This window comes from Diadema antillarum, unplaced genomic scaffold (assembly GCF_040938485.1).
Source record: "Diadema antillarum isolate AM-2024a unplaced genomic scaffold, OU_Dant_1.0 scf00000006, whole genome shotgun sequence".
Taxonomy (NCBI): Eukaryota; Metazoa; Echinodermata; class Echinoidea; order Diadematoida; family Diadematidae; genus Diadema; species Diadema antillarum.
In genome coordinates, this window is record NW_027270895.1 from 1,726,608 (window position 1) to 1,751,295 (window position 24,688).

General features: G+C 38.3%; 1 protein-coding gene across 9 annotated transcripts in view; it reads right to left on the reverse strand.

Moving 5' to 3' along the window:
- The window catches only part of LOC139716116 (pregnancy-specific glycoprotein 22-like), a 102,763-nt gene that overhangs the window by 17,707 nt on the left and 60,368 nt on the right, over nt 1-24,688 (reverse strand). For 5 of the 9 annotated variants that reach the window (XM_071627716.1, XM_071627674.1, XM_071627730.1 and 2 more), the window contains 2 exons: nt 20,365-20,397; nt 7,411-7,545 (listed from right to left, as the gene is read on the reverse strand). The exons of 2 other annotated variants lie outside the window; for them this stretch is intronic. In XM_071627716.1, coding sequence (XP_071483817.1) covers nt 7,411-7,545; nt 20,365-20,397 — 168 coding nt within the window. The remainder of the gene's footprint in view (nt 1-7,410; nt 7,546-20,364; nt 20,398-24,688) is intronic. 2 more of the 9 variants (XM_071627681.1, XM_071627695.1) reach the window with 2 other exon arrangements.

A 24,688-nucleotide genomic window follows, 5' to 3' on the forward strand; every position in this document is an offset into this window, starting at 1 on the left:
GGATGTTGTTATCCTAAGCACTGTGAATGTTGATGAAGTGTTCTATGTCAAACATTTGAGCATACATGCACAGCATATGAAAATAGATGACATCCAGTGTCATTCTAGATGGGTCTAACATATGTACCCAGATTATGGATGCCTCTATGATGGTACTGTATCTCCTACTTGTATGTATGTATTGTGTATATAAATTTACATTAAAATACACTTATGGATGCAAATCTTGCAGACAAAAAAAAAGAAAAGAAATCTAAAGACATAGCAATAGACACTACAATGTAATATTCTGAATGAAAATGAAGAAAATATTTGGTGCAAAGGTGGAAGAACTGCCAAAGCATGCTATCATATAAAATGCTACAAAACAAACAAACAAGCTATAACAAACACACACACACACACACACACACAAAATCCCTTCTATACGGGCAGCTCCCCCCCCCCCCCTCTCTCTCTCTCTCTCTCTCTCTCGCTGTGTGTCTACTGGGGTGTGGCAAGAAAGTTGCAATCAATTGCAAATAATTGCTAATTTTGAAACAACCGTTTTAATTGGCTCAGGGTCTGCCCTATTAAGAAGACATGCATGCAACAATGATTTTGATTGGCCAGTGACAATCAGTTGCAAGTTGCAATTAATTGCAACTTTCTTGCAACACCCCATATATCTCTCACCTATCTCTCATAATGAATACATACACACATATGTGTGTGTATGCATGTTCACATATGTGGCTATTGTCAAGAGATCCTACAAGTATGTATTGTATATCATGTCATTTTAGTGGTTCCAGCACTGGATGCAGACTTGCTCCACCAGGCCTGCGAGGGCACACTCCATATCCCCGGCTTCGGATTCTCTCCTCCGGAAAGTAAGTGAGAGAATATCAATAATGGCAAGAGGACAAATATCGGGGAAGAATAAATAATGAGGGAAAAGAAAGGTTACGCTGACATATGAATGACAGCTAGATCTACCCCTTGCGACTGTTATTTAAGATTACAAAGAAATGGAGGAAAATAAGAAAGCAATATATGATCACCAACCTATTCCTTTCTTTCTCTGTCCCTCCCCTCTCCTCCTTTTCCCCCTCCCCATCCCTTCACTATCCTCCCCTTCTCTCTTCTTTCCCTTGGATACTCCTTCCTATATCCTCCCCTCCTAATTTCCTTCTCCAACCCTCACCTTTTCCTCTCCTATCTGTCACCCCCTCTTCTCCTTACCCTTTCTTCACTCTCTTCTCCCGCTTTCCACTTACCCATTCTTTCATACCCCTCCCCTTCATCCCCTTACCCCATGTCCTCTTCTCTATATTCTTTTCTTAAGCTAGGTGCCTACAGACAGATGCATGATATTCCAATCCTGAAGCTACATGTAGCTGCAAGTTCTACTACATGATACAAATGTTGATGCAGCACAAAAATCTGCCATTGTCTAAATCTGTCTCTAGAAATTGTCTAGAGTACAGTTTACATGAGTATTCATGCTTTAAAAGGAATTATCATAATTCATCTCATGAAATGATTTTACCCAAGAATATAATGTTGAGTCAAGTGTCACACAAACTACAGCACGTGAGCATTAATTTTTCCTGTACCTCAATAGTTGGTCTTACATATGATAATCTTTCTAATGAGAAAATTAGCCAAGTAGGGCTGCTAGTTTGAAAACCAGATTATCCTCATTAGGTTGTGCAAAATTATAGTGCCTTGTAATCAGAAAACAGTGCATGCAAACATGATTATAAACATTGCCTAGTTCATGGAAGTTCAACTCAAAGCTGTTGTAACCAAGAGAACCACCATCCTTGCTCTCATAATCTGCACGAGGGGAAAATGATGTTTTCCACATTTCAGGGTCGGGTACCATATCTGCTTGGCCTACACAGATAAAAGCACCCTTTCGATAGTAACATGCACTTGTTGTACAGCTATCAATCACCTGCTAGATATGACAAATGCTAGATCTACTGCATACTTTCTTTTCATGTCAATACCTAATTATATTTCATTATCTCATGAGTCAGCCCATACATAAACAAGGACAAAAAGAAACAGCACAAAAAAAAAACAAAACATAAAGAAAATAACAAGAGGAAACTAACAAAAGACGAAGATCAAACAACAAAAAGAAAAATCGGAGCATCTGTAAAGTAATTTCTCATAAATGTTTACAGAATGGAAGAGCTCTTTGTCATCTGAAAATCACAAGGCTGCTAATTATCATACATGTCAACTAGTGACCTTATGCTTCTCCCATTAAATGTAATATAGGAGCATGAAATGTCTGTATTATGTAGAATGATTGAGACGTGACATTTTGTCATGATAAGGCAAGAATATGAGGAACATTTGTCTCTCCCTGTATTTGAGTTATAGTACAATGGAGCAGGTTGAAAATTTGATGACCTGTTTCCACAGAACTACTTAACTGTCATCTGTAGATTTAATTTTGTAGAAACTATAATGGCTCCTACTTAGAGAAAAGGCGCAGACTAATAAATACACTGTGCTAAATTGATTTGGGGCAAGTGGAGGGTCTAAATACACCCAATAATTAAGGCAGTGCACACAAAGACGACCTCCATTCCTGGCAAAAGTGTCTTGGAGGGATTTCAGACAAGAGAGTTTTCTCGTTTTGTAATCACGTTTCAGACACACGTCCGATCATGGTCACAGTAATGAGCAGTTCAGACACAGAAAAAAAAAAAATCTCCTCACCGACCGCTAATGTGACTGACAGTACATTGTACATGATGACAACTGTGAAACTTATCTTCGTACAGCCTGTCAATCAATTGAGGAGCTCTTAATGTGCATACTAGTACCTGTGAACATCTATTCTTTTGCATGCACACAATGCAAATGTGACAATGAGGTCATGAACTTAGCTCCACACTGTTTCAATCGTGTGCCAGTTCAGACTGCACAGGCAGGCCTAAAATCCAGCGAGACTCAACAGGACAGCACCTACGGATCAAAAATGGCCCAAAGTGATTTGGGAAATGTGCTTTCAAGAAGCATGTTTTGCATTTTCTTATAGACCTACCTACAAATTTGATAAAGACAAACTGACCAGCTCGCAACATGCTGCTAAACAGGTTTAAGTGCCAGTTCTCTCGCAAGTGTGCAACCCCTGAGAGACCCCTACCATCCCCTGCGAAAGAAGGATCAATGCCTTTAAGAGGGTAATTTAATGAAAGCCTGATTGCTCTAGCAGGGGCCAGAGATCCCCGTCCCCCGGCAAGCTGTTGAGGAATTCTACGAAGCGTGTCTGACTAGAATGGCAGACGAAAGACATCCCGTTGTTGTTCTTTGTGCTCCACTCAGCTCTGCCTCTGTCATTTTCGCTCGGATGCGGACGGTGATGAAGATGGCAGATGATGTACCGAATGTGATAATTTACAACTTGTTTAGTCATCACACAAAACGTTCGCATGACCTGTTCACTTCTGTCACATGGACTAGATAATTTCATTGTTGCGACATTCTCAACCCCCAAACTCAAAAGATCTTACCCTAAGGTATTGATTATGAAGTCAATGAAGAACTACCTGGTAAATACATTTTTTTAAAAGAATATCATTGCAAGGGATGATTATATATTCAAAATAATGAATCTATCTCCAAACTTATTCTACCTAATTCACAAAATAACTTGCTGTACAAGTAATATGAAATGTCGACATTTAAAACATTTAAATGTCTATGACTTGATTTTGAGGTGAGAAGAGTAATTTCCATTAGCACTTTGGATGCATCAGTGAAAAGTAAAACTTTTTCAAACTATATTTGTTAGGAAGAGAGCAGGTGTTGGAAAACTTTATATAAGATTATTGATGGAACTAATAATATTTTCTCCTGCATTTATGGTCAACAAACGTGGGTTTCAAAACACCAAGTCTCATTAAGGGGAAGCACCACGAACACAAGGTGAAAACTGACTTTTTTTCTCGAATTTCAGCTTGCACAATACATGTTACATAAAAGACGTCATTAACCTATGCACACACTTTATGTACAATTTCAGTGCACTTGTATTAGCCAACTGACACCTATGTTCCTCTGCTAGCTTTCTGCCACATGCTGGGTGTATTCATCGTCGGACAGGGTCATATGTTTTGTGCTGTCTCGACAAGATATGGAACGAGGACCGGTGATACCGGATGTCACGCTGTGTTTGCATCCAACAACTGGGGAGTGCTCCCATGGTGTTGGCATGCCGGGACTTGAGGGACATGGGATAGAAGGGGGTACGAGTTTTGACAGTGTAATCTGACCCGTAATTTCTAGGGATTCTTCATAGGTTGCAGGTTAGATTTTGACAGGTCAACGTGTTCATATGTGTGCACAAGTTTTAGGTGCTTTATTAAAGTTGTTGCATCTCTGCATTACGATATTGGTATGCAATCTATGTTACAGGATCTGCCCTGCTTACATCTGATATTTGCTTCCAGTTTGATAAGAATGGGGGTACAACTGTAAGCTTCATTTGACACTCTAAATTCAGGAGTGTCTTCAATCTCAAAATGACTGTAAGACAACCAAATTGTGAGAAAAATTGTATCTGATCAAATCCAGACTGACCCCAGCACTGATTCCTAGCCAAATGAAGTGATTGAAATAGCTTCCTTTCACACAAATTCCTTTTAATGCATTTCAATCTCATAAAAGGGGCACTTCAGAGCCATGTTAATATCAACCTGTTGCAGTATCTAGCATGTGCAGTGCAGACTTTTGACCTTTGACCTAAGGTCAATCCTAATCATGCTGCCTTTATCAGAGATAACATACTCTCAATTATTGAGCATCAATTTTTCTTAAATATGCTGCAGTGATGATCTATCTATAAGTATCTATACATCTGGGTGAAGACATTTTGTGTCACGTAGATTTTGCTCGTGTTTCAAATCTGGTCATGAAAAGCCACTTGACTGCCCTTAAAAGGTCAGAGAGATTCTCTCCTCAGTAATAAGTTGTTGCGATGATAGGTTGATGGAGGACAGTAAAGAGTCCCGGGCCTTGGATTCCTGCTGAGCTCTGTATTGGATTACCCAAGACTTCCATAAACCACACGCCCAATCGGCATCATTGTCTGTTGATTAGGGTCACGCCTACAAATATCACTCGGCCGTGAAAGGGTGAGATCAGATTTCGACCTCTTGAGGGAGGAATAGGGGGGAACGGAGAACATTACTTGCTGTATCGTGAGCAATATCGAAGCGGTCATCTCAATTTTATGTCATATCAGGTTCGGTGCATGATTATGCTCTTATTGCGTGGAGAATATGTCTCATATTTCTTTTTATTGGCAAGGGACATTCTGTGTGGGTACTCTACAATTTCTCTTCCAAGGATATTTTTTAAGGTTGTACTTACGCTTCAAATCACAATGGCACACCTACGATGAAATAACATCAATATTCACAACCTACGATTATAAGAAATGTCTGATTATCTACTTTATATCCATTAATGTCTCTCTGACTTCGCTCTCATTACATCTTTCTCTTTCTGTGTCTCTAATCTAACCTCACAAGGGACCTTTTTTCTCGTCCAATCAAAGTTAATTTCTGATGTGACCTTTTCGCGTACATTCACCCAGACACAGCTGTCTCGGTGTCTTTGACACAACATCCTTCATCTGGTTTGGTTTTCTTGAAATTAAAGAAAAAAAAGTTGCATCTTTCTTTCTTGCTTATATCAAATATTCTTTACCACTATATCATGTCTTGCCTTTGCTGATTCAGACATGATTATAATCACTGTAGGTAAAATTCTCTCAAGTTCTTCTCCGATAAACCTAGCAGCTTTGTTGTTTGAAACCAATGGCAAACTGTCAAATTTGGATGAGAGCAACACTACAACTTACATAATTCTATTTTCTGATAAATTCTGGTATGTCATTTGACTTCTATTCCTATGAAAACTGCTTTGTCCCATAAAAACCAAAACTATTGGGTTATGGATTTATCAGGTTTTCAAAAGAAAAATCAGCTTTCAACCTGAAGTCAACCTATTCAACCTGATGTCAAAACAAATTATGCATTTAAAAGAAAAAATCAACATACATAGCCAACATCCATACAACGCAAACAAGTTGCTATACTCTTCAAGAATGGATTGGATGTAATGCATCAAATTTATGGGTTAATGAATTTCAGTTTCATTGAGCATTTAATAGCAAAAGTAATGACTGGATATAAATGCATGGTTGACTTTCTATTTAAAAATTCAAAAGTTGTAAAACTTCTAGAAAAGGAGATGCATTACAAAGCATGTGTACATAAAATGCAGAAAAATTTCATTTAACTTTTGATTTATAAGGAAATGGGCAAAGATCAACAACAAAAAAATGATTCAATAGAGTATATTATAAAGAGACACAGGCATATACACAATGTATATAAAGTATGAATATCACACAAACAGTAAAAGTACTGCATAACTTGACAGGCTGTGCAGTGCTACGAAACACGAGTTCATGCAAATACTTAAAAATCATATCTTGGCATATAAGTGCCAATGTCAAGTTCCACATTCACAGACAAGCGGCGGTGTATTCACAGTTGATATTCTATCGCAGCTAAGGTGAAGTCAAGTACATAGAACAATCAAAACCAGAAATGAATCATCTGAATAAAAATCCATGCATTGATTAAAAGCAGCTTATACAGGTGTAGCGTACTATTGATTTATGACAGCCAAAGAAATTTTGAAGATGTATGTGTGGGTCTATATACATATCTATGAATACAGAATGAATTCGTGTACAAAGAAAAAACAACAACAACTCTTAACCAGTTGAGGACGGTTTGATTTTGCTACAACACGCATTTCCCATAGGCACTTGCCCGAGTATACTCAGGACTCGTCCTCAACGGGTTAAACACAAACAAAAACAAAGGGATCATGGTATCCCCTAGCTGGGCAGAACAATGATTTTACATCTTCTTTTGACAGGTATGCAAGATTGAAGAAGAGGGCACAAGAGGCTGTCGTCATTTGGTATAGTTGCGTAAAGTGGACTTGTGTGTGTCTTTGTGTATATGATTGCTCTCTTCCCATCTGTTCATCTTTCAGCTTTCACCGAACGGAATAACATACAAACACAAAGAGCATGACAAACAACACAAAACATTTCACAGACAGAGTTGCTGCAGGGATGCAATGTTACTGCACGTCCCTCTATTACATACCAACATGACAAACAGCCCAGTTTCAAAGGAATTTTGAAATTAAAGTTTGCTACATCTATCTACATCTACACAAAAAGGGGGCGGGGGGAACGGAAGGCAGGGGGCATGAGAAAGAAAGATGTCGAAAGTTAAATGTCTGTCCACTGCATGCATGAGGGTGTTCAACTTTCGACCGCTAAGGGGGGAAAAGTCTCATCCCCCTGAAACTAACCTGAGGCCGAACCTGATTTTTGAGGGGCATCAGTTTTTTGAGAACTTTTTTCGGAGGGCGACGTTGGGGCAGTCGTCGCCCGTGTGGTCTGTTTGGCAGTTGACCTCAGCGTCGTTGTGGGTTGGGTGGTCGGGACTTCCGAGTTGAGCGCAAATCGAGAAAGATTTTGAGAAATAACACGTCTCTTTAGTCCAACAACCACGACTCGCAAAAGATTATTTGTACTTACCTTTCAGCTCATGAAGTTGATATTGAAAAGGAAGAAATTTTGCCCACATCAGTCTACTCACAGCATTAGAACATAGTCCTTCAAGATGCCCAGATACTTAATAGAGAAAGCAGTTTAGTTTGATGTAATGCATTTGTTATTTCTAGGAGCTTAAAGCTTGAAGCAAGAAGCATAATAATTATGGAGATTTTGCTAGCTGGAATCAATTGTACTGTGACATTTACAATAGTGCATGGAAGCATTCAGTCTCAAAGAGCAAAGAGCACGATTGGTTAAAAGTAATTCTTTTATGAAGTCTATCTCACTACCAAACGCAAGATATGTAAACTGTGCAAATTTTTCAAATAGCAAATGAAGGCATTGAAGGATACATACTAAAAGCACAAACCAGCAATATATATTATAGCACATGAAGGATATAAAGCACAAACCAGCATAACGGCAAAATCATTTTCATATTACTCTAGAATTGCTTAATATCACGAGTGGTCCCTGTTGCACTGCACAAAAAGGTACCATCAATTATCGGACAGCAACTTAATCCTGTAACACAGAGTACTACACATGACTGCATTGGTGTAAGAAATAAAAGAAATGTAAAACTGTTCACACACAGTATAGCCCTCTGCCAGAAAGGGCCATACACAAGTGGGTTAATTGTATTGTTTTATTCACTTCCATCTATAAGGACTTGCAGCTCTGTATGCAACAGGGCCCTGTAAAGAAGAAATAACTGGCACTGTCATTGAAAGATAATCAATTTATGAACTATTCCATCAGTGCCGTTATACATTGCATGCATGACCAGCCGGTCCTTGCAAGGCAGCCACACCAGCCTGCCTTCAAATGTCTGATGCTGAGTCTGTGCATGCATGCCAACATAAGATGGCATGCCAACCGTATGTAGGTTGGGATTATGGTGGAAACAGTTGCCATGGTAACCTAGTCTATAAAAGGAAATATAAACCTGGATTAAACAGATGCATGGGTAGCCCAACAAAGGCCATGGAACATATGCAGACGGAGGCATGCATGCATGCATATGAGTTTCTGAAAGCTAGTTCTGCATATTTTCTACGAATGATGAAATCTGATACAAAACATGAAGATGACAATATTGCTAATCTCAGGTTGGAGAAAGAACTGAACTTTTGCGTTTCAAGCAAAAACACTGGGTCTAAAATGATATAAAATTTCACCTCATGAATCAAAATGTGTACTGCTAAGGTGAGTTCAATACTTAACATCACTTGATGTCAACAATAATCAGCAAACATTGGTGTTGATATGATTGTATGACATCATTTCAACTACTAGACATTATTTGAGCAAACCTCCAACATTAACAGTAGTAATGATAATCCCTATCCTGTCTTTTCATTAATTTTTTTTTTCTGTTCTGTTTTTCTTTTTTTTTGTAAGGGGAGGGGTTGGTACACTGTTACAGTATCTATCTGTTATTTTTGCATACAGACATCTTCGGGAATGAGGTGGTCTTAGACATTTTCGCGAATTGTTGTTTTCCTATTAAAATGGAAACCTCGGTTTAATATCGTAAGTGTACTATTACCCCAGCGCATAGTGACTTTTTCACACGTTGTTAAATTCACGGTCCAAGAGTGATTCGCGAAATTCACAAAAAATTAAACCCTCGCAAAAATAATAGCTTATGCAGTAGTGGAAATCATACGTACATGTATGATGTAAGAATGAATGTTCATGTATCATAAAAAGGGCTGTACATGATTCAACGGAAGGAATGGTACACTGGCTGGACTGCTGCTGAGTGCACACATTAAACTGATAGGGAATGATAGGCACGTTGCCATGGCAACAGTTTCAGTGGGATGCGAGTCTATGAGAAAAATCACATCATACTGTACATGACATAAACATTGGGCACATCAGTGAATTTTCTTATATGGTTGATGTACATTACATAACACAAGCTCTTGTTAACAAACAGGTGTAAACTGATTGATTTGAAACCAAAATGAAACAGTTACAAAATGTACCTGCTAACAAAAAATGTCTTCAATTAATTGAAAAGTTTGTGGAATACATATTTGTGAATAGTAGATGCATATTATATTATGGTCTCACACCAGGCAGAAACATAAATTTAGGGTTGAGTCGTGTAGCTCCATGGATTGATTTCATGTGCGTTTTACCTGCTGCAGTGGTATTCAGATTTTCTGGCATTATGGCTGTTGAGAAAAAGGAGGAAACTCTATAATTCAACACCTGCATCAAACAGTAATTCCACATCACACTGAGATGACTAAAAAGACACAGGCTGCGTTTATCACCTCACATCTGGCGAAGAATTAAGGTTTTCAAATAGTTCAATTTTTTGGGAGTTTTGGGCAGTTGATAAACACAGAGTTGTTTTGCAGTTGCAAATGTGTTTGAGCCAGAAGCATGTGTCTATACAAAACGTTGGTAAATGTAAAGTCATTTTAAAAATGTGTTCATAGCTTGGACCTGCCCAAGCCAACCACTACCAACTGCACACTCCGCTCCTTGGGTTAAACTGCACAATGAAGCTATGCAGTGACAAGGCCTCCCGATCGACTCACAACAGAGTTGATAAATACAACAACTCGAGAAACGCAAATCTGAGAGGCATTTTCAAATGTGTTTTGATAGTGGGTATTGAAACATGTTTCAAACATGGGAAAGTTGATAAACAAGGCCATAGTACAACAAAATGAAGAGGATGACAGAGGCCTCATAAAAACTGGACATAAATTATGGATTAAGTTATTGAATCACACTGTTTCACTGGTTTTCACTAAATGGTGATATTGGTTGCAATCATATCAAATGCAATGTTGCTGCAGCAAATATCCTCAACTCCTAACTCTCACACATCATATCTTCATTCAGCTGTACCACCCACGAAACACAAAGTGTGTATAACTGTCTGAAAAAAAAAAATGCAAAAACTAACAAATGGAACTGTCCACTTTTCACTGGTCAATTTGTTAACTCCTAATTGTCATTTTCTTTTCAATACTAGTGACCTTCATTGAATAAAGAGGTGCTGATGACTTTTTTTTTCTTCTTTTTTTTTGGGGGGGGGGGGGGGGAGGTGGGTACCTTGTAGCATTCTTACAAACCACAAACAGTGGACAATAATGAGAAGAAATGGCATATCCACCACAAATCTGATTTAAGGAACTTGAATGAATACTGACCCACTAAAAAAATCCTTACAAACAATTTACAGAGAATGACCACAGGAATAAAATGAGAGATTTATTAAAAAATGCAGATTGAAAGGTACAAGCATAATGGTAAGGTTAAGTGCATCTCACCAAGATTATATTCATCTCATTTCAAAATGTTATTATGAATTGAAACCTGGTAGACATCCTGTAATTACAGAGAATTTGATGCTGGCTGCACACTGTCCGGTTAGACTGACCCCTAGCTTGAAGTGACCATTGGTGGAACTATATTTTATTACTATAATATTTTTTTTTTTGCCTGGGGAAAATAGAAGCAGGAGGTGTGACCAGCATCTGTTATTCTCTCACTCACTCTATTTTCCTGTTGTCTGGGGCCTACCATAATGGTCAACCCATTAAAACGTCTGGACGATTATGGTCAACAACTGACCACAACCAACAGAGAGGAAGACACATGGTATAGCTATCAATGCAAGTGCTGCAAAGACTGTTTAATTGATAGCGTCTGTCCCAATATTAATTCACACACAGGGTTAAATACTCAAATAATACATTCATCAACGACTTGATTGTACACTGTATGGGAATGTTGTTATAAATCATGAAAAGTGACAGCTATTCTCCACTCAACACTGCTTTTTGTCCATCAAGAAAGGTGAATGAACTTCCTTCAGGAGTAAAATGGTGTCCAGTGATTCTTCCTTAAAGGGAAGCAGTCCTGAGATTTTCACTGTACTGATAATTAAGAAGAGTAAAAAATATAAACTTTCACCAATTTATACGCTTGGACATCAAAAATTGTCTCCGTACGCGATTTTTGAAAAATAATTCCTGCAAGCGATCGTGAAAGAGCCGGCAAAAAGATGCTACGTAGTGCATGCCCTACTCACCAAGTTGACAGCCGTGCCTCTAAAAACCAATTTAAGTGTTCAAATGATTAGTTGCAATTTTATCATATAATGTGAAAGTTTGTGGTTTTATAATTTCAAACAAAATATTTCAAGCTTAGATATATATAATTTAAGAAAAATTAATATTGTAAACATAAATTTATATGTATTTTTAAACCAAATATACCATGAACTTGACATCAAGTAGGCACCGTCGTGTTCTAGCTTCCGTCTGTGTTGCATACTTCTTAGCGTAGAAACCACTCTCGCGCGCAAATCCTTACCATACCAATGTATACATACACAGTACACTCGACTCCGTCCAGTCAATTTTGGCATTCAAACCGAAGATAACCTGTGCATGAGAGAGTCGAATTCTTAAGAAAATATTGTTTGTATCTCAATATTTCTGTAAGTAGTCAGATAATCGCCTTTCCTCGAAAAAAAAAAATATGACGTGAGCCGGGAAGGATAAACACAGGGGGTCGTAGGGATATGATTTCGCTCCACTTTGCCGTGCATGTCCAGTCGGCACTGGCAGCAGCTAGCTCACAGTGGCACTGTACTGCAGTCCAACCCCGGCTGCAAGCCCACGGTAAATTAAACATAGCTAGCCACTTTCCTTACCTCTCTACGCTTTTTTCCCTCGGTTCTCTTCGAAGTCGATGCTCGAGGTGTTTCTGTTTTGTAACTCATGTGAGCAAATGGTCAGGATTGCATCTGGTTTCAGGAGTTTTCTCGGTTTATAACCGAGGGCCACAGCCTGCCGGTCCACGTAAAAACATCGCTTCACAAATTGTCCACGCACAGGTAGGTCACAACACGATTTCGAGATTTTGTAGGCCCTAAGTTTCTTATGTTCGGCATCGTTGTACCGATATTTCCCAGCCATACAGCTCACCTTTCACGATACTTTTGTTAGTCTGGGACGGAAAAAAGGATTTTCCTGGGAAATTTTCTGCACGATTCGAGCAAAACTACTGATGTAAGATAGCCTGACCAGACGACGCTGAATGCGGTCGCCCCTGTAGTGTACTAGCAGGCCTGTGTAGAATCGTTTCTACCTACAAATATGTACACTCTGTACGTACGATAGAACATGCATGAGCGGCGACAGGTAGGGCTGCAGCTGCGCTTGAGACTGGAAAAGTGCGAAGGGCAAACCGCGTACGGGGTGCGTACGCGTATCTACCGTAGATCTATCATCTAGTTGTACCGTCCACACGTGCGAATATAATACACAATACATACACACACACACAAACACACACACACACACACACACACACAACGTAGAAACAATGTCAAATACGAGTCGGAGTAGCCACCGACGTCTTCATGCATCCGGGTAAACTAGGGAGCGTACGGATAACGAGCAGAACACGGCTGGGAAGAGTTGTGCATCGACGACGTATGACTCTCCGCCAAGACTTGCTCATTAGCATATTCACCATGCAGAGTCACACTTTTTCAACCAAAATGTACGAGCTTATTTGGTGATTTTAAAGTTTGTTTTTGGTGAAAGTAGTTCATTGGAGGTACCAACAACAACATATTTTTTTGAATTTCGTGAGGACTGTGTCCCTTTAATTGTAATGACTGCTCACATCAATATGGTATTTGAGAACACCCCTCTATAAGAAAGTATCACAAATAAATCCTGGAAATAACTCTATCTATAATTCAAGCTCTTTTTTTTACCATTTGAGAACTGGCACAAATTTATACCTTTCGTTAAGTCCATCCCATTTTTGAATCAATTTTAAGAACTAGAATAAAAACAAAACCAACAGGAAAGTCAGCATTTCCATTTTGATGAATAGGAGAGTTATTCATTTTATAAGTTGTTGGTTTTTATTTTTATTTTTCTCCCCCTCTTGACAGTGATATCAATCAAAGCCAGTCTCTGGTTCTCGGCAGATGGATCATAGTATGTTTCTCTCTCTCTCAGTATCCTATATATGCCATATATTCCATTGAATGTAATCATTATATGCCCTTTCAAAAGGCCACTGTGATATAGTCGCTTCCTCTCTTAGCTCAGTGTCTCCATGTTTCCTTCCATGTTCGATTAACGGAGGCCCCCCTTTTTTTTCTTCTTCTTCTTCTGAAGGATGGCACAACATGCATTTGAGACATATATGTCTGCTTTTATCTTGCGATTGTGTGCCTCAATCTTGCTCAGAGAAAACAAGAATATGAACACAATCCAAGTTTGAATGGTCGACCAGGATTTGTTAGAAATGTGAAATTAGATTTTATCCTTTTTGCCAGCTGAAAACATTGGCACACATTCTCTCAATTTATTACCATTGTGTTTTTGTTTTGCTTTGTTTTTGTTACAAATGAGAAAATATGATGTGATGGGCACTCTGTGTTCTAATTTGGGATAAGATTTATGGGCAAATTTGAGGAAAAAATGAGGCAAATCACAAAAATTACCAATAAACACTCTGTGACTTCCTTACTGTTGATTCACAAACAGAATGGAACATGACAGTGCTAATGGCAGTGTATTGAGGACTTTGTAGCTTAAGACATTACATAAAAATCTTCATTTCTTTTAAACCCTTATTCAAGTTTATTTGAAATCAATTAAATATGTTGTGGTATATGAAGAACAGTCTTGAGTAATAATGTGCTAGTCAAATGTACACAATTAAATCTACTGACATATTAACCTTAAAACATAATCATGCAATTTGATAGATAATTCATAATTTGCCGATTCTTTACAAAACGTTGCAGTACTTGCCACTCACTACTCTTTCTGCAATAAAAACTTTCCCAGAACTGAACAAGTGCATTTGAGGGGAGATGAAAAAGAAACACATTATGAGTCAGGTATTAAAGGGAGTGATACTCTGCATTATAAAGTCAATTGAAAGGTATGCCATATCTGGAGAGAGTGGGTCAAGTCAGGTATTTAGTCAAGTCAGGTATTTAGTCAGATAGGTACCTTTAAACTTGATGTCAATACATCATTTAATCCTAAGGGATTCCAGTCAGTTGCTGGAACCATTATCATTGTTTACAGTCCTACCTGGCTGGAAAGGGAAGGAGTCTCTCGAGATTTAAGCAAGCCACTCAAACACTGGGACAAGGTTATGAAATCAGAGCCTTTTCTGATTCAGACTTCAGGGTTGCAGACTTTAAACACACAAAGAACGCTTTTGTAATCATATTTATGAATCATATTTAAGAAAAGCATTTTAAAACGTTGGTAGGGTTAAAAAGTGTTCAGATATAAACTAATGTATTGTAAAGTCTTCTCCCTGACTGCTCTAGTGATTGATGATATTCTATGACAACAGCTGTATCATATTTTCTATGACTTATCAGCTGTCAATCAAATGTGCATCTCGCTTTATGATTTCAAATATACTAGGAGAGCATCTGCAGAAAAATATATGCACACACTGTAAAAGGAAACAAAATATCATAATCTCATAATGATGATGATAACAATAATGATAATGATAATAATAACAATAATGATAATAATAATAATAATAATAATAATAATAATAATAATAATAATAATATTAATATTAATAAAGATAAGATGATACCATTTAATGTAGATATGTTAATGAAAAAAATAAGCACCCAACATTATCATATATGACAAGGAATGTACTTTGAAACCGATCTTTTGGAAGTACATACAGTCAACCTCGCGTAAGTCGACATAATCGGGACTGAGCAAAACACGTCGACTTACGCGAATGTCGACTTACGCGTAAGTCGACATTGTGTCGACTTATAAATGAAAACTAATTTCCCCTGTACAGAGTTATAGATTTGGATCACGATGCGGATCGCTACCCAGATCTTATTCCTTTTGCCGCCAAAACATGCCTACTGACATCAGCAACAATTATGTTTTAGTTCATGCATAAATCTCGCGCGGGTTAGCAACGACAACGCACAATTCCCAAATCTCTAGAGAGATTTTGAGAGAGCGGGATCGGAAACCTAGGCCCGTTTCTAGACACTTTATGTTTTAAACTTGATTTGAAATATCAAATGCAAATTCCCCAAAATTGCCTTAAACTTTGCGATTTAAATTCAAGTGCGTTGCTGCGGAGATATGCTTGTGATTTTGCATGATTCTGTCGAGATAATTTTTCAGTGCCGACTGAGTTGAAATATGTGTGATTTTCCTTCCCTAAGTCGCCATATTTGTTCTGTTTAAAATTTCTATTGCCATACTCTGAAAATGAATTGTTCTCGCGCTCCGATTCGTAACATTACCGCTCTGTACGGCGCGGGCCCGTCTGAAATAAAAAGAAGAAGAAAAGTTTGTTTTAAAACATCTTTCGGACTACTATAACCTTCGCAAAAACAAACCTCTTTCCATTGTCGGACTAATTTAACTTTGGACTGAGATTTCAACCTTCGGCATAGCGAACTTTAACAATAATTCGTTGTCATTTTTTCATTGACATTTTGTGAAGCAGCATGCGTTTCGGCAGTTTGAAACGTGTGAATGTTGCGATGTCTTTCCCCTGCAAGTGCAGACTAAGTTCGGTCACGGCGAAAGTGCCGTTACGAAATAAAGAATAATGCGAGCCTTTTCAACCATAACTCACTTCCGTAAATTTTTATGCGTTTAAACGCAGTGTCTAGTTTCGGACAAAACCCGCAAGTCTTTTCTGCAACGCTTTTGCTTTTTGAATACAGTGTTGCTTGTGATTTGACGGACTTGCATTTGATTTTTAGAGTTGCGTTTAAACGCAATTGAGTTTAAATTTCATACAATTTTCTAGTTTCGTGTGATTATCAAACGCAAGTCTTTTCAGCGTTCCGTGTGATTTGATGGACTTGCATTTGATTTTCAGAATTGCGTTTAGTTTTTAATTTTGCTTACGAAATGAAAAATAATGCAAATCTTTTAAATAACACACTTCCGCAGATGTTTAGAGATGCGTTTAAACGCAGTTTCTTATAGTTTCGTACAAAATCGCAAGTCTTTTCTGCAACGCTCTTGCTTCTAAATACAGGGTTATGTGTGATTTGATGGACTTACATTTGATTTTTAGAGTTTCGTTTAAACGCAATTGAGTTTTAAAAAGTTCCCTACAATTTTCTAGTTTCGTAAGATTGTGAAACGCAAGTCTTTTCAGCGTTCCGTGTGATTTGATGGACTTACATTTGATTTTTAGAGTTGCGTTTAAACGCGATTGAGTTCAAAAAAAGTTCCCTACAATTTTCTAGTTTCGTACGATTATCAAACGCACGTCTTTCAGCTTTCCGTGTGATTTGATGGACTTGCATTGGATTTTCAGAGTTGCGTTTAATTTCTAATTTTACGAAATAAAAAGAGTAATGCAAGTCTTTTCAACAATAACGCACTTCCGTAGATGTATAGAGATGTTTTTAAACGCAGTTTCTAGTTTTGTACAAAACCGCAAGTCTTCTCTGCAACGCTCTTGCGTTTAAATGCATCGTTGTGTGTGATTTGATGAACTTGCATTTGATTTTTAGAGTTGCGTTTAAACGCAATTGAGTTTCAGGTTCGTACAATTATTTTCAAGTTTCATGATTATCAGTCTTTTCAGCAACGCACTTGCGTTTAAATGCAAAAGTTGCGTGTGATTTGATACACCTGCATCTGATTTTTTGTTTTAGTTGCATTATTGGTTGCATTGCAATAAATTTTCTAGGAAGGGTCCAGGTTTTAATACCGCTTCGGAATTATTAACGTCAGAATATTCGGAGATTTACAAAAACATTTCATGTTCGGATAATGAATACCTACTGGGACATAGTTAAGTGTACAAAATTTTTGCGTTTTGAGAAAAATGAGAGGGAGGAAAGGGGTAAAGTGAACTGCCTTGGGTACTACATTGTAATACTCCAGGTGTAAATGAGTGTATGTCCTTTCTATTCTGGCATACAAGACGATGGACGCATGGCGCGATCGCTACCGCACCGTACACTAGCGAATTACCGAGTAGAAATGCAGCGAATCGGAGCGGGAAAACAATTCTTTTTCAGAGAATGGCGATAAGATTTTGAGCGAAAAATTATGTCGACTTAGACGAGGGAATTAACACGTATTTCAGCTCAGTTGGCACTGAAAAATCAGGTCGACTTACGCGAGTTGTCGACTTATAAATGTCGACTAAGACGAGGAAATTTTCAAGGAATAACAAAGGCAAATATCGGGACTTTTTTATTGTGTCGACTTAAGCGAGTTGTCGACTTATGCGATGTCGACTTAGGCAAGGTCTACTGTATATCTAAAAAATTAGCACTGCTGCCGAAACTGTTAAGAAAAACACTTTATATAACATGATTACTCTCTATTCTCTCCTATGATAGAGAATTCACTGTCAAAAGAAGGAGAGGAAAAATGTTATGATAAATGTGTAGAAGTGTGTCTTATACAGACCAAGATGAATGAATATAAAGGTCTGTTAATTCTATTTTGTTAATATCAGAGAGATCTATCCTGAATGGCAAGAAAAGGAACAGTTTTTCAAGGTAATTAGAGAAATAACCAATACTGTCAGTCAACCATATAGGCCATATTTGTAAATCTATAAAAGTAAATTAATCAACCACAGCATAATAGACAATAGATCTCACTTGGAATGTGGAAGTAAATAAATAGTTGTTATTATTTAGTAATTAAATGGGGAAGGGATAGAATATGTGTTACTGACTGTACAGTCAAGTGACCCTGGATGCACTATCAGATTTGTATGCATGGATGAGAATAGGTTGGCTTGCCTAGATCAGGATCAAAGTCAAAGGACTATACTGTCAAAGCATTTTCATAAAGAAGAACGAATTATATAACTTCAGTCATATTTTCTTGGGACAATTCTAATTTCCAAAACAGAAAGCATTGTGATGAAGGACAAATGTATTCAAGGTTCTACATCCTGAAGCCTGACTTTGCTCTTAGCATCAAGCACTTTACAATCACTCATTATCCTGATTTTGGTTATCATCATCATTGTCCTTTTATTATTATCATCATCATTATTATTTCTATCTTCAATCAGAAAAAAAATGTCATCTCATCTACATGGAAGATTTCTAATACTGGGCTACTATTGTACCTCTATGCTGCTCTCCATGTTACCTCATCGAATTTCTAAATTAATTTTCATCATCAAAAGCTATAGGCAGCAAGGTTAAAGACAGAAACATGTTTTGCAAGCTTCAGAAAGATGAGTACTAAAATTAAAATCAATATTTTGTCAGGATCTCCTGGAAAAAAAGTTTTTGAAAGGGGAAATAATTCCTTTTTATTATAGGCTGATACAGTATGGATCTCTGATTTCAGAACATTTAGGAAAAACCTTTGAAATGGGCATATTAGCTAGGGATACACAATCTATTAACCCATTCCCTACGGGAAGTCTATGGAGATTTCTGAATTCGGTATGGAATGGGTTAAGTGTAATTGATTACAGGTGGAACTTAAACATAATAATGTACTTTGTATGATAGGACAAACTTAAAATTTTGATTTAAATCTAATCCAACTGTTTCACAATGGTGCAATAAGCTGCACACATCAGAGAAAAACTGAGTTCTTGAATGTCATGCGATGGATATTCAGATAAATACTGGCAAGACTCTTGAAACTAAATGTAGTAATTTGATATGTTATGCCCTGAGGAGCTAACTGGGGCTGAATAGAAAATCATTCTACTGGGGCTGAATAGAAAATCAGTTGTCAAATAAAGGGAAGTATGGTATACAAAACCCTGTTAGAAGTTGAAAGGTCTAAATGTTAACAGTGTAATAACAGGATTTGTGAGTTGTTAAAGTGGCACCACATGACCCTCATGTGCTGCCCTCAGAATAAGCTATTCTACTTGGACTGAATTGAAACCGTTCGTCAAAATGAAGGGACTAAGGGTTGTTCTACAAGTGCTGTTAAATGTTGAAAGGTCTACATCGATGTTAACGATGTACCTGAAAAAATTGTGAGTTGTTAAATTGGAGCCTCGGAATGAGCTGTTCTTCTGGGATTGAATAGTAACCATTTGTCACAATGAAGAGAAAATATAACGAAGGGTGTATTACAAGTGCTGTTAAAAGGTATGGCTTAAATGCTATTGGTGTTTCACAACATGATTCACGATTCGTTGAATTGGCAACAAATGACTTTCATGTTTTGTGTGTGTGGGGGGTGGGGGAGGGGATGCCATACACTATTACATCCAATCATGCACAATGACCACACGTTCTAGTATGGTGAATCTTGTTTGAATGAAATAGTAATCAGTGTTATAAGGACATTTAATTCTCTGTAAGGACTGGCGCATTTCTGTGATAAATTATTCTCATCAATCTGGAATGCAAATGCATAATTAGGTCTCATGTAGTTCTCTTTTATCTCCAGTCTTTGAAATAATGCACAAAATGGGCTAATTATGCATTTGCCATGCATCATCCAAGGTTGTACATAGTATCTGAGATCATGCACTCTCCATGTTATAATACAGCACATCAGATGGAGAAGGGAAAGAAGTGACTACAAGATGTGAAGAACTATACTAATAGTAGTATTTCATGGTGGACAGTCCGGCTGTTAGCGGGTGAATCCCAGTTGTTATTGCATTCATTCATTCCACTTTGGTTTGGAAAAAAAAAATTCAAAGGCTGTTGTTACCTGTACCGTTTCCAAGATTCCCAGGCATTTTCACTGTTGGAAAATAGAAATTAGCGAGGGTTAATTTGCTGTAAGCCAGTCCTAGAGGTGAGGTTGAAGTGTTTCAGCTGGGATCAAATCTGACATTGCATACTTTAGTGGAAAACAAGACTTGTCATTGGGCATTCAGATCTCTGGCAGCAGCCAAGCTCAGAAATATTTCATGCATGCTGGTTTTGATTACCGTTGATACTTTGATATGATCCATCTATTCTCCCTTCTCTCCATCTCTCTCTCTACCCCTCTCTTGCTCACTTCATTTTTCCTTCTTTTTTAAAGCTGTATAGTTCCTTCCGACACAATGTTATCGTTTCCTTCTGATTCTGTGAAGATATCTCATCTTCAAAGCCTTGTCTTGTCAGAAAACATTCATTTCTATGCTTTATTTATGTTTTCTCCTCTCCATCGCACTCTACTTTTGACTGCTCTCCTCTTTTATTCTGCATTCTATGTTATCTAAGAATTATCTCCCCTCATCTTACTCTCTCTCTCTCTATCTATCTATCTATCTATCTGTCTATCTCTCTAATCCACTTTGAATCCACGCATATGAAACATGTAATTTCCAGGTATTCCAAACATTCATTAAGCAGTTATTACATGAGGTACACCTAGAGGCCTGTTTTCTGTCGCAGGGAAATCAGGCGATGACACATCTAATGGAGACATACTTGGTGGTAAGCTGATGTTACCTCCTGCCCCCCTGTCACTTTTCCAAACATACATACACTCATGACAGGGTCGTATTATCGCCCACACTCAAAACATCTACTTGGTGGAGGCGAAGCATAGAAAAAGAGGGAGAGAAAACAGAATATACCATAATACAGAGATGGAGTAGACTGTGAGAAATATGGCAGAGAGAAGGAGGTAGAGAAAGAGACACAGGCAGGGAAGAGGTAGAAAAGCTGATGAGGGATAATGCCTAGTGAGCATGATAAACACATTACAGATGGAGAGAGAGAGAGTGAAACGAGAGATATAGGGAGAGATAACATACATTGTAGGGTAAGAGAGATAGAGAGATATGAAGAGATAATATCTAAAGGGTGAGATGGAGAGACAGAAAGAGATGAAGAGATAATATATGGTGAGAGTGTCTATAGAAAGAGATGGAGATATAACATAGGGTGAGAGAAGAGAGATATGAAGATAACATAGGGTGAGAGAAGAAAGATATGAAGATATAACATAGGGTGAGAGAGAGATAGAAAGGGATGAATATATAACATAGGGTGAGAAAGAGATAGAAAGAGATGAAGATATAACATAGGGAGAGAGAGAGAGAACAGGGGAATAGTGCACAAACAGAGATATAACAGAGGGAAAGGGAGGGAGGGAGAGAGGGAGAGAGCAGAAGAAGAAAGAACAACGAGACAGCAAAGGGAGGGAGGGTTGACAAAGAGAGAAAAAAAGAGACATAGACAGAAAGTATGGAGAGGGAGAGAGAAAGAGAGAACAAGGAAGGGGAGAGGAATAACAGAGAGGATAACAGAGGGGCTGAGAGTAAAAGAAAAAGGGAGAGGCAGAAAGATGAAAGGATGGAATATATAAGGAGAGATAGGGAGAGAAGAGGTAGGAAGAAGTCAGAGCTCGAGAGACCTTGTTCCGTTCTCCACTGCACGTCTAGTGATTTAATATCTTCTCTTGATCATGGTGGCGTGACCCTCCCAGCTCAACGTGCGCCCCCGGGGAGGCTTGTCCCGCCAATATTCATACTCCGATGGCTAAAAAGGCCGCCGCAGCACAAACAGACGCACACATGGAAACCATGGAGCGTGCAAAAAGCCCAGATATGTTTACAAGTCACACAGACAGAACTACAGCACATCAAGCAAAGCAGTGACTTTGACACACACTGGCAAGCATCGTTTTTGTTTTGCTTCACAAGCAGATTGCCCAGAAAATGAAGCATAAATTGAGAAAGAGAGAAAAGAAATATAAAGCTGACAATATTTTCTAATATCTACTTTCAGTCTTTCCCATTTATAGATAACATAACAAGGAAGAGAGAGGTTGGGTAAGTGATCAGAAAATGCAGAAAAATCTGCAAATTTCATGAAAACAGTAATAGATGAAGAGTCAGATGGAATATACAAAAGTGTAAGGATATCATCCCAAACTACCCAATGGTCAAACTATGCACGGACTACACACTGAAGAGGTGAACATATGAACACAAAATATAGTTTTACACACAAACATTAAAAAAGACAAACACACACTTAGACAGATAGAAGTATGTCATTGAATATCTTTGTCAATGAACATCTTTGTCAAGCTAAGCAGAGATGGGGGAGAGGCAAATTAAGGTGACAGCTGGGTCCAAGAGAAAGATGTAAGAAAAGAACGTAGAGGGAGGGAACTTTGGAGTATGGTTTCAAAAACTAATATATCTACGAGACACACAAACCTGGCAGCTTTGGAGCAGATGCAGCGGGATGGTGCCCCCCCCCCCCACCCCCCCCCCCCGTCTCCCCAGGCAATAGAAGATGGTGAGGCAGAATGAGAGATAGAAATTGTGGGGGGGGGGGGGGGGGGGGGGGGGGAGGGAGGAAAGAAGGCAAAGAGACAGAGAAGTAGAGAGAGAAATACACAGATATTGACAGTGTAGACAGACAGAGGTTTCCTTAACAGTTGGGAAGCCAGACAAAGACAAGGCATTATGGCCTGTGGCGCAACGAATATTCTGTACATATAACCCCAAATGGGTCGCATACTAATTATCTACGAGTGCACTTCGCGTACGCACAAGTCATGGCATGCATTAGACATTGTACGATATCCTTTCCGACGCTGGATTCCGTCTAAAGCTGTTGATGTGGCTCCACTACAGCTGCTGCCAATAAAATAAATTAGTTGTCATCTTGCATTTAGTGCAACGAGGACAAACTTGCTCCCTCAGCCATGCATTTAGAAGCCCCTTATCTAGAAAATTAGCTCACAGGGAGAGGATACACATTTTGTGTTATGGAAAAAAGCACTCTCTAAAGAAAACAGAAAAGAGTGAATTTTGGGTGAAAATTTTAGAGTGAGTGCATTTCATGAAATGTTCCACTCTTGAAGGAGTGAAGAACAGAAAAGAGTGAATTTTGTCCGACAACTTGTGAAAATTTGCTTCAGCCAATCAGAAGAGTCAGTACCTCAGACGAGATAACTGCTTCATGAAATGCCCCCCATGAGTGATCCCTGAGGTCACTCTAAAATGAGTGAAAATGAACATTTTCACTCAAAATTCACTCCAATTTCACTCTAAATTCACCTTTTTCCGTTATTCACTCCTTCAAAAGTGAATATTTTCCCTCGATTTTTTTTTTTCATAGAGAGAGTAATACAGGAAGAAGCTGGCATTTGTATTCACTGTCCTAGCACATGATACTGGGTGATGATACAAGTAGCAAAGGGATAAAACGACAAGAAATGGCATGTCTGTTAAATAGCACTGATTTGTTTTAACTTCATCTATGTTTGAATTGCAAAGATTGCTGAGTGCATCTTCGTGCCATGAATGCTACATTTTTTTTTTCTCTCTCTCTTCTGCTTTTAGATGGATACAATGCAGAGCTAACAAGCGAATAAACTGATTCATACCGGTACTCACAACATGTGAAATCTGTCAGGTACAGGTAAACACCCTGCATGTACAAGACTCTCCTGTTGAGAACAGCATGATATGTCTTGGGGTACCATCTTATTCATTTTATTACTAGCCACTCAGACTGATTTAGCGCTAAACTTTGTGGCAGTATGTAAAAATGTCTGCCACAATGTGCTCAGATATCACGAGTAACCTTGACTTCTGGATTTGTATTTGTTTTGTAAAGTGGGCCTCGTCTCTGTCTTGTTTAGCCCATGAGGGCGGGCTAATTTTGCTACAACACACATTTCCCATAGACACTTGCCCGAGTATACTCGGGACTCAACGGCTCAACGGCTTAAAGGACAAGTTCACCCTTCTAAACATGCGAATTGAGAGAATTGCAGCAATATTAGAATCAAACAAATCAGTGCGGGTTTGAGGGAAATCAGACAATCACCTCAAAAGTTATGAATTTTTAAAGTTTCTGCGCAGTCACTGCTGGATGAGAAGACTACTACAATTTATGATGTCACATACATAGAATGATATTAGAAAAAAAAAGAGAATTTCACAGAAATTCACTTTTCAAAAAAGTACATATTATTCCCTAGACTAGTCATTGACATATGTTAAGGATAATCCCCCTGCCTTCAGAAAGAGGCAAGTCACATGCTCTTTTATTATGCAAGAAAAGTGAAAATATGT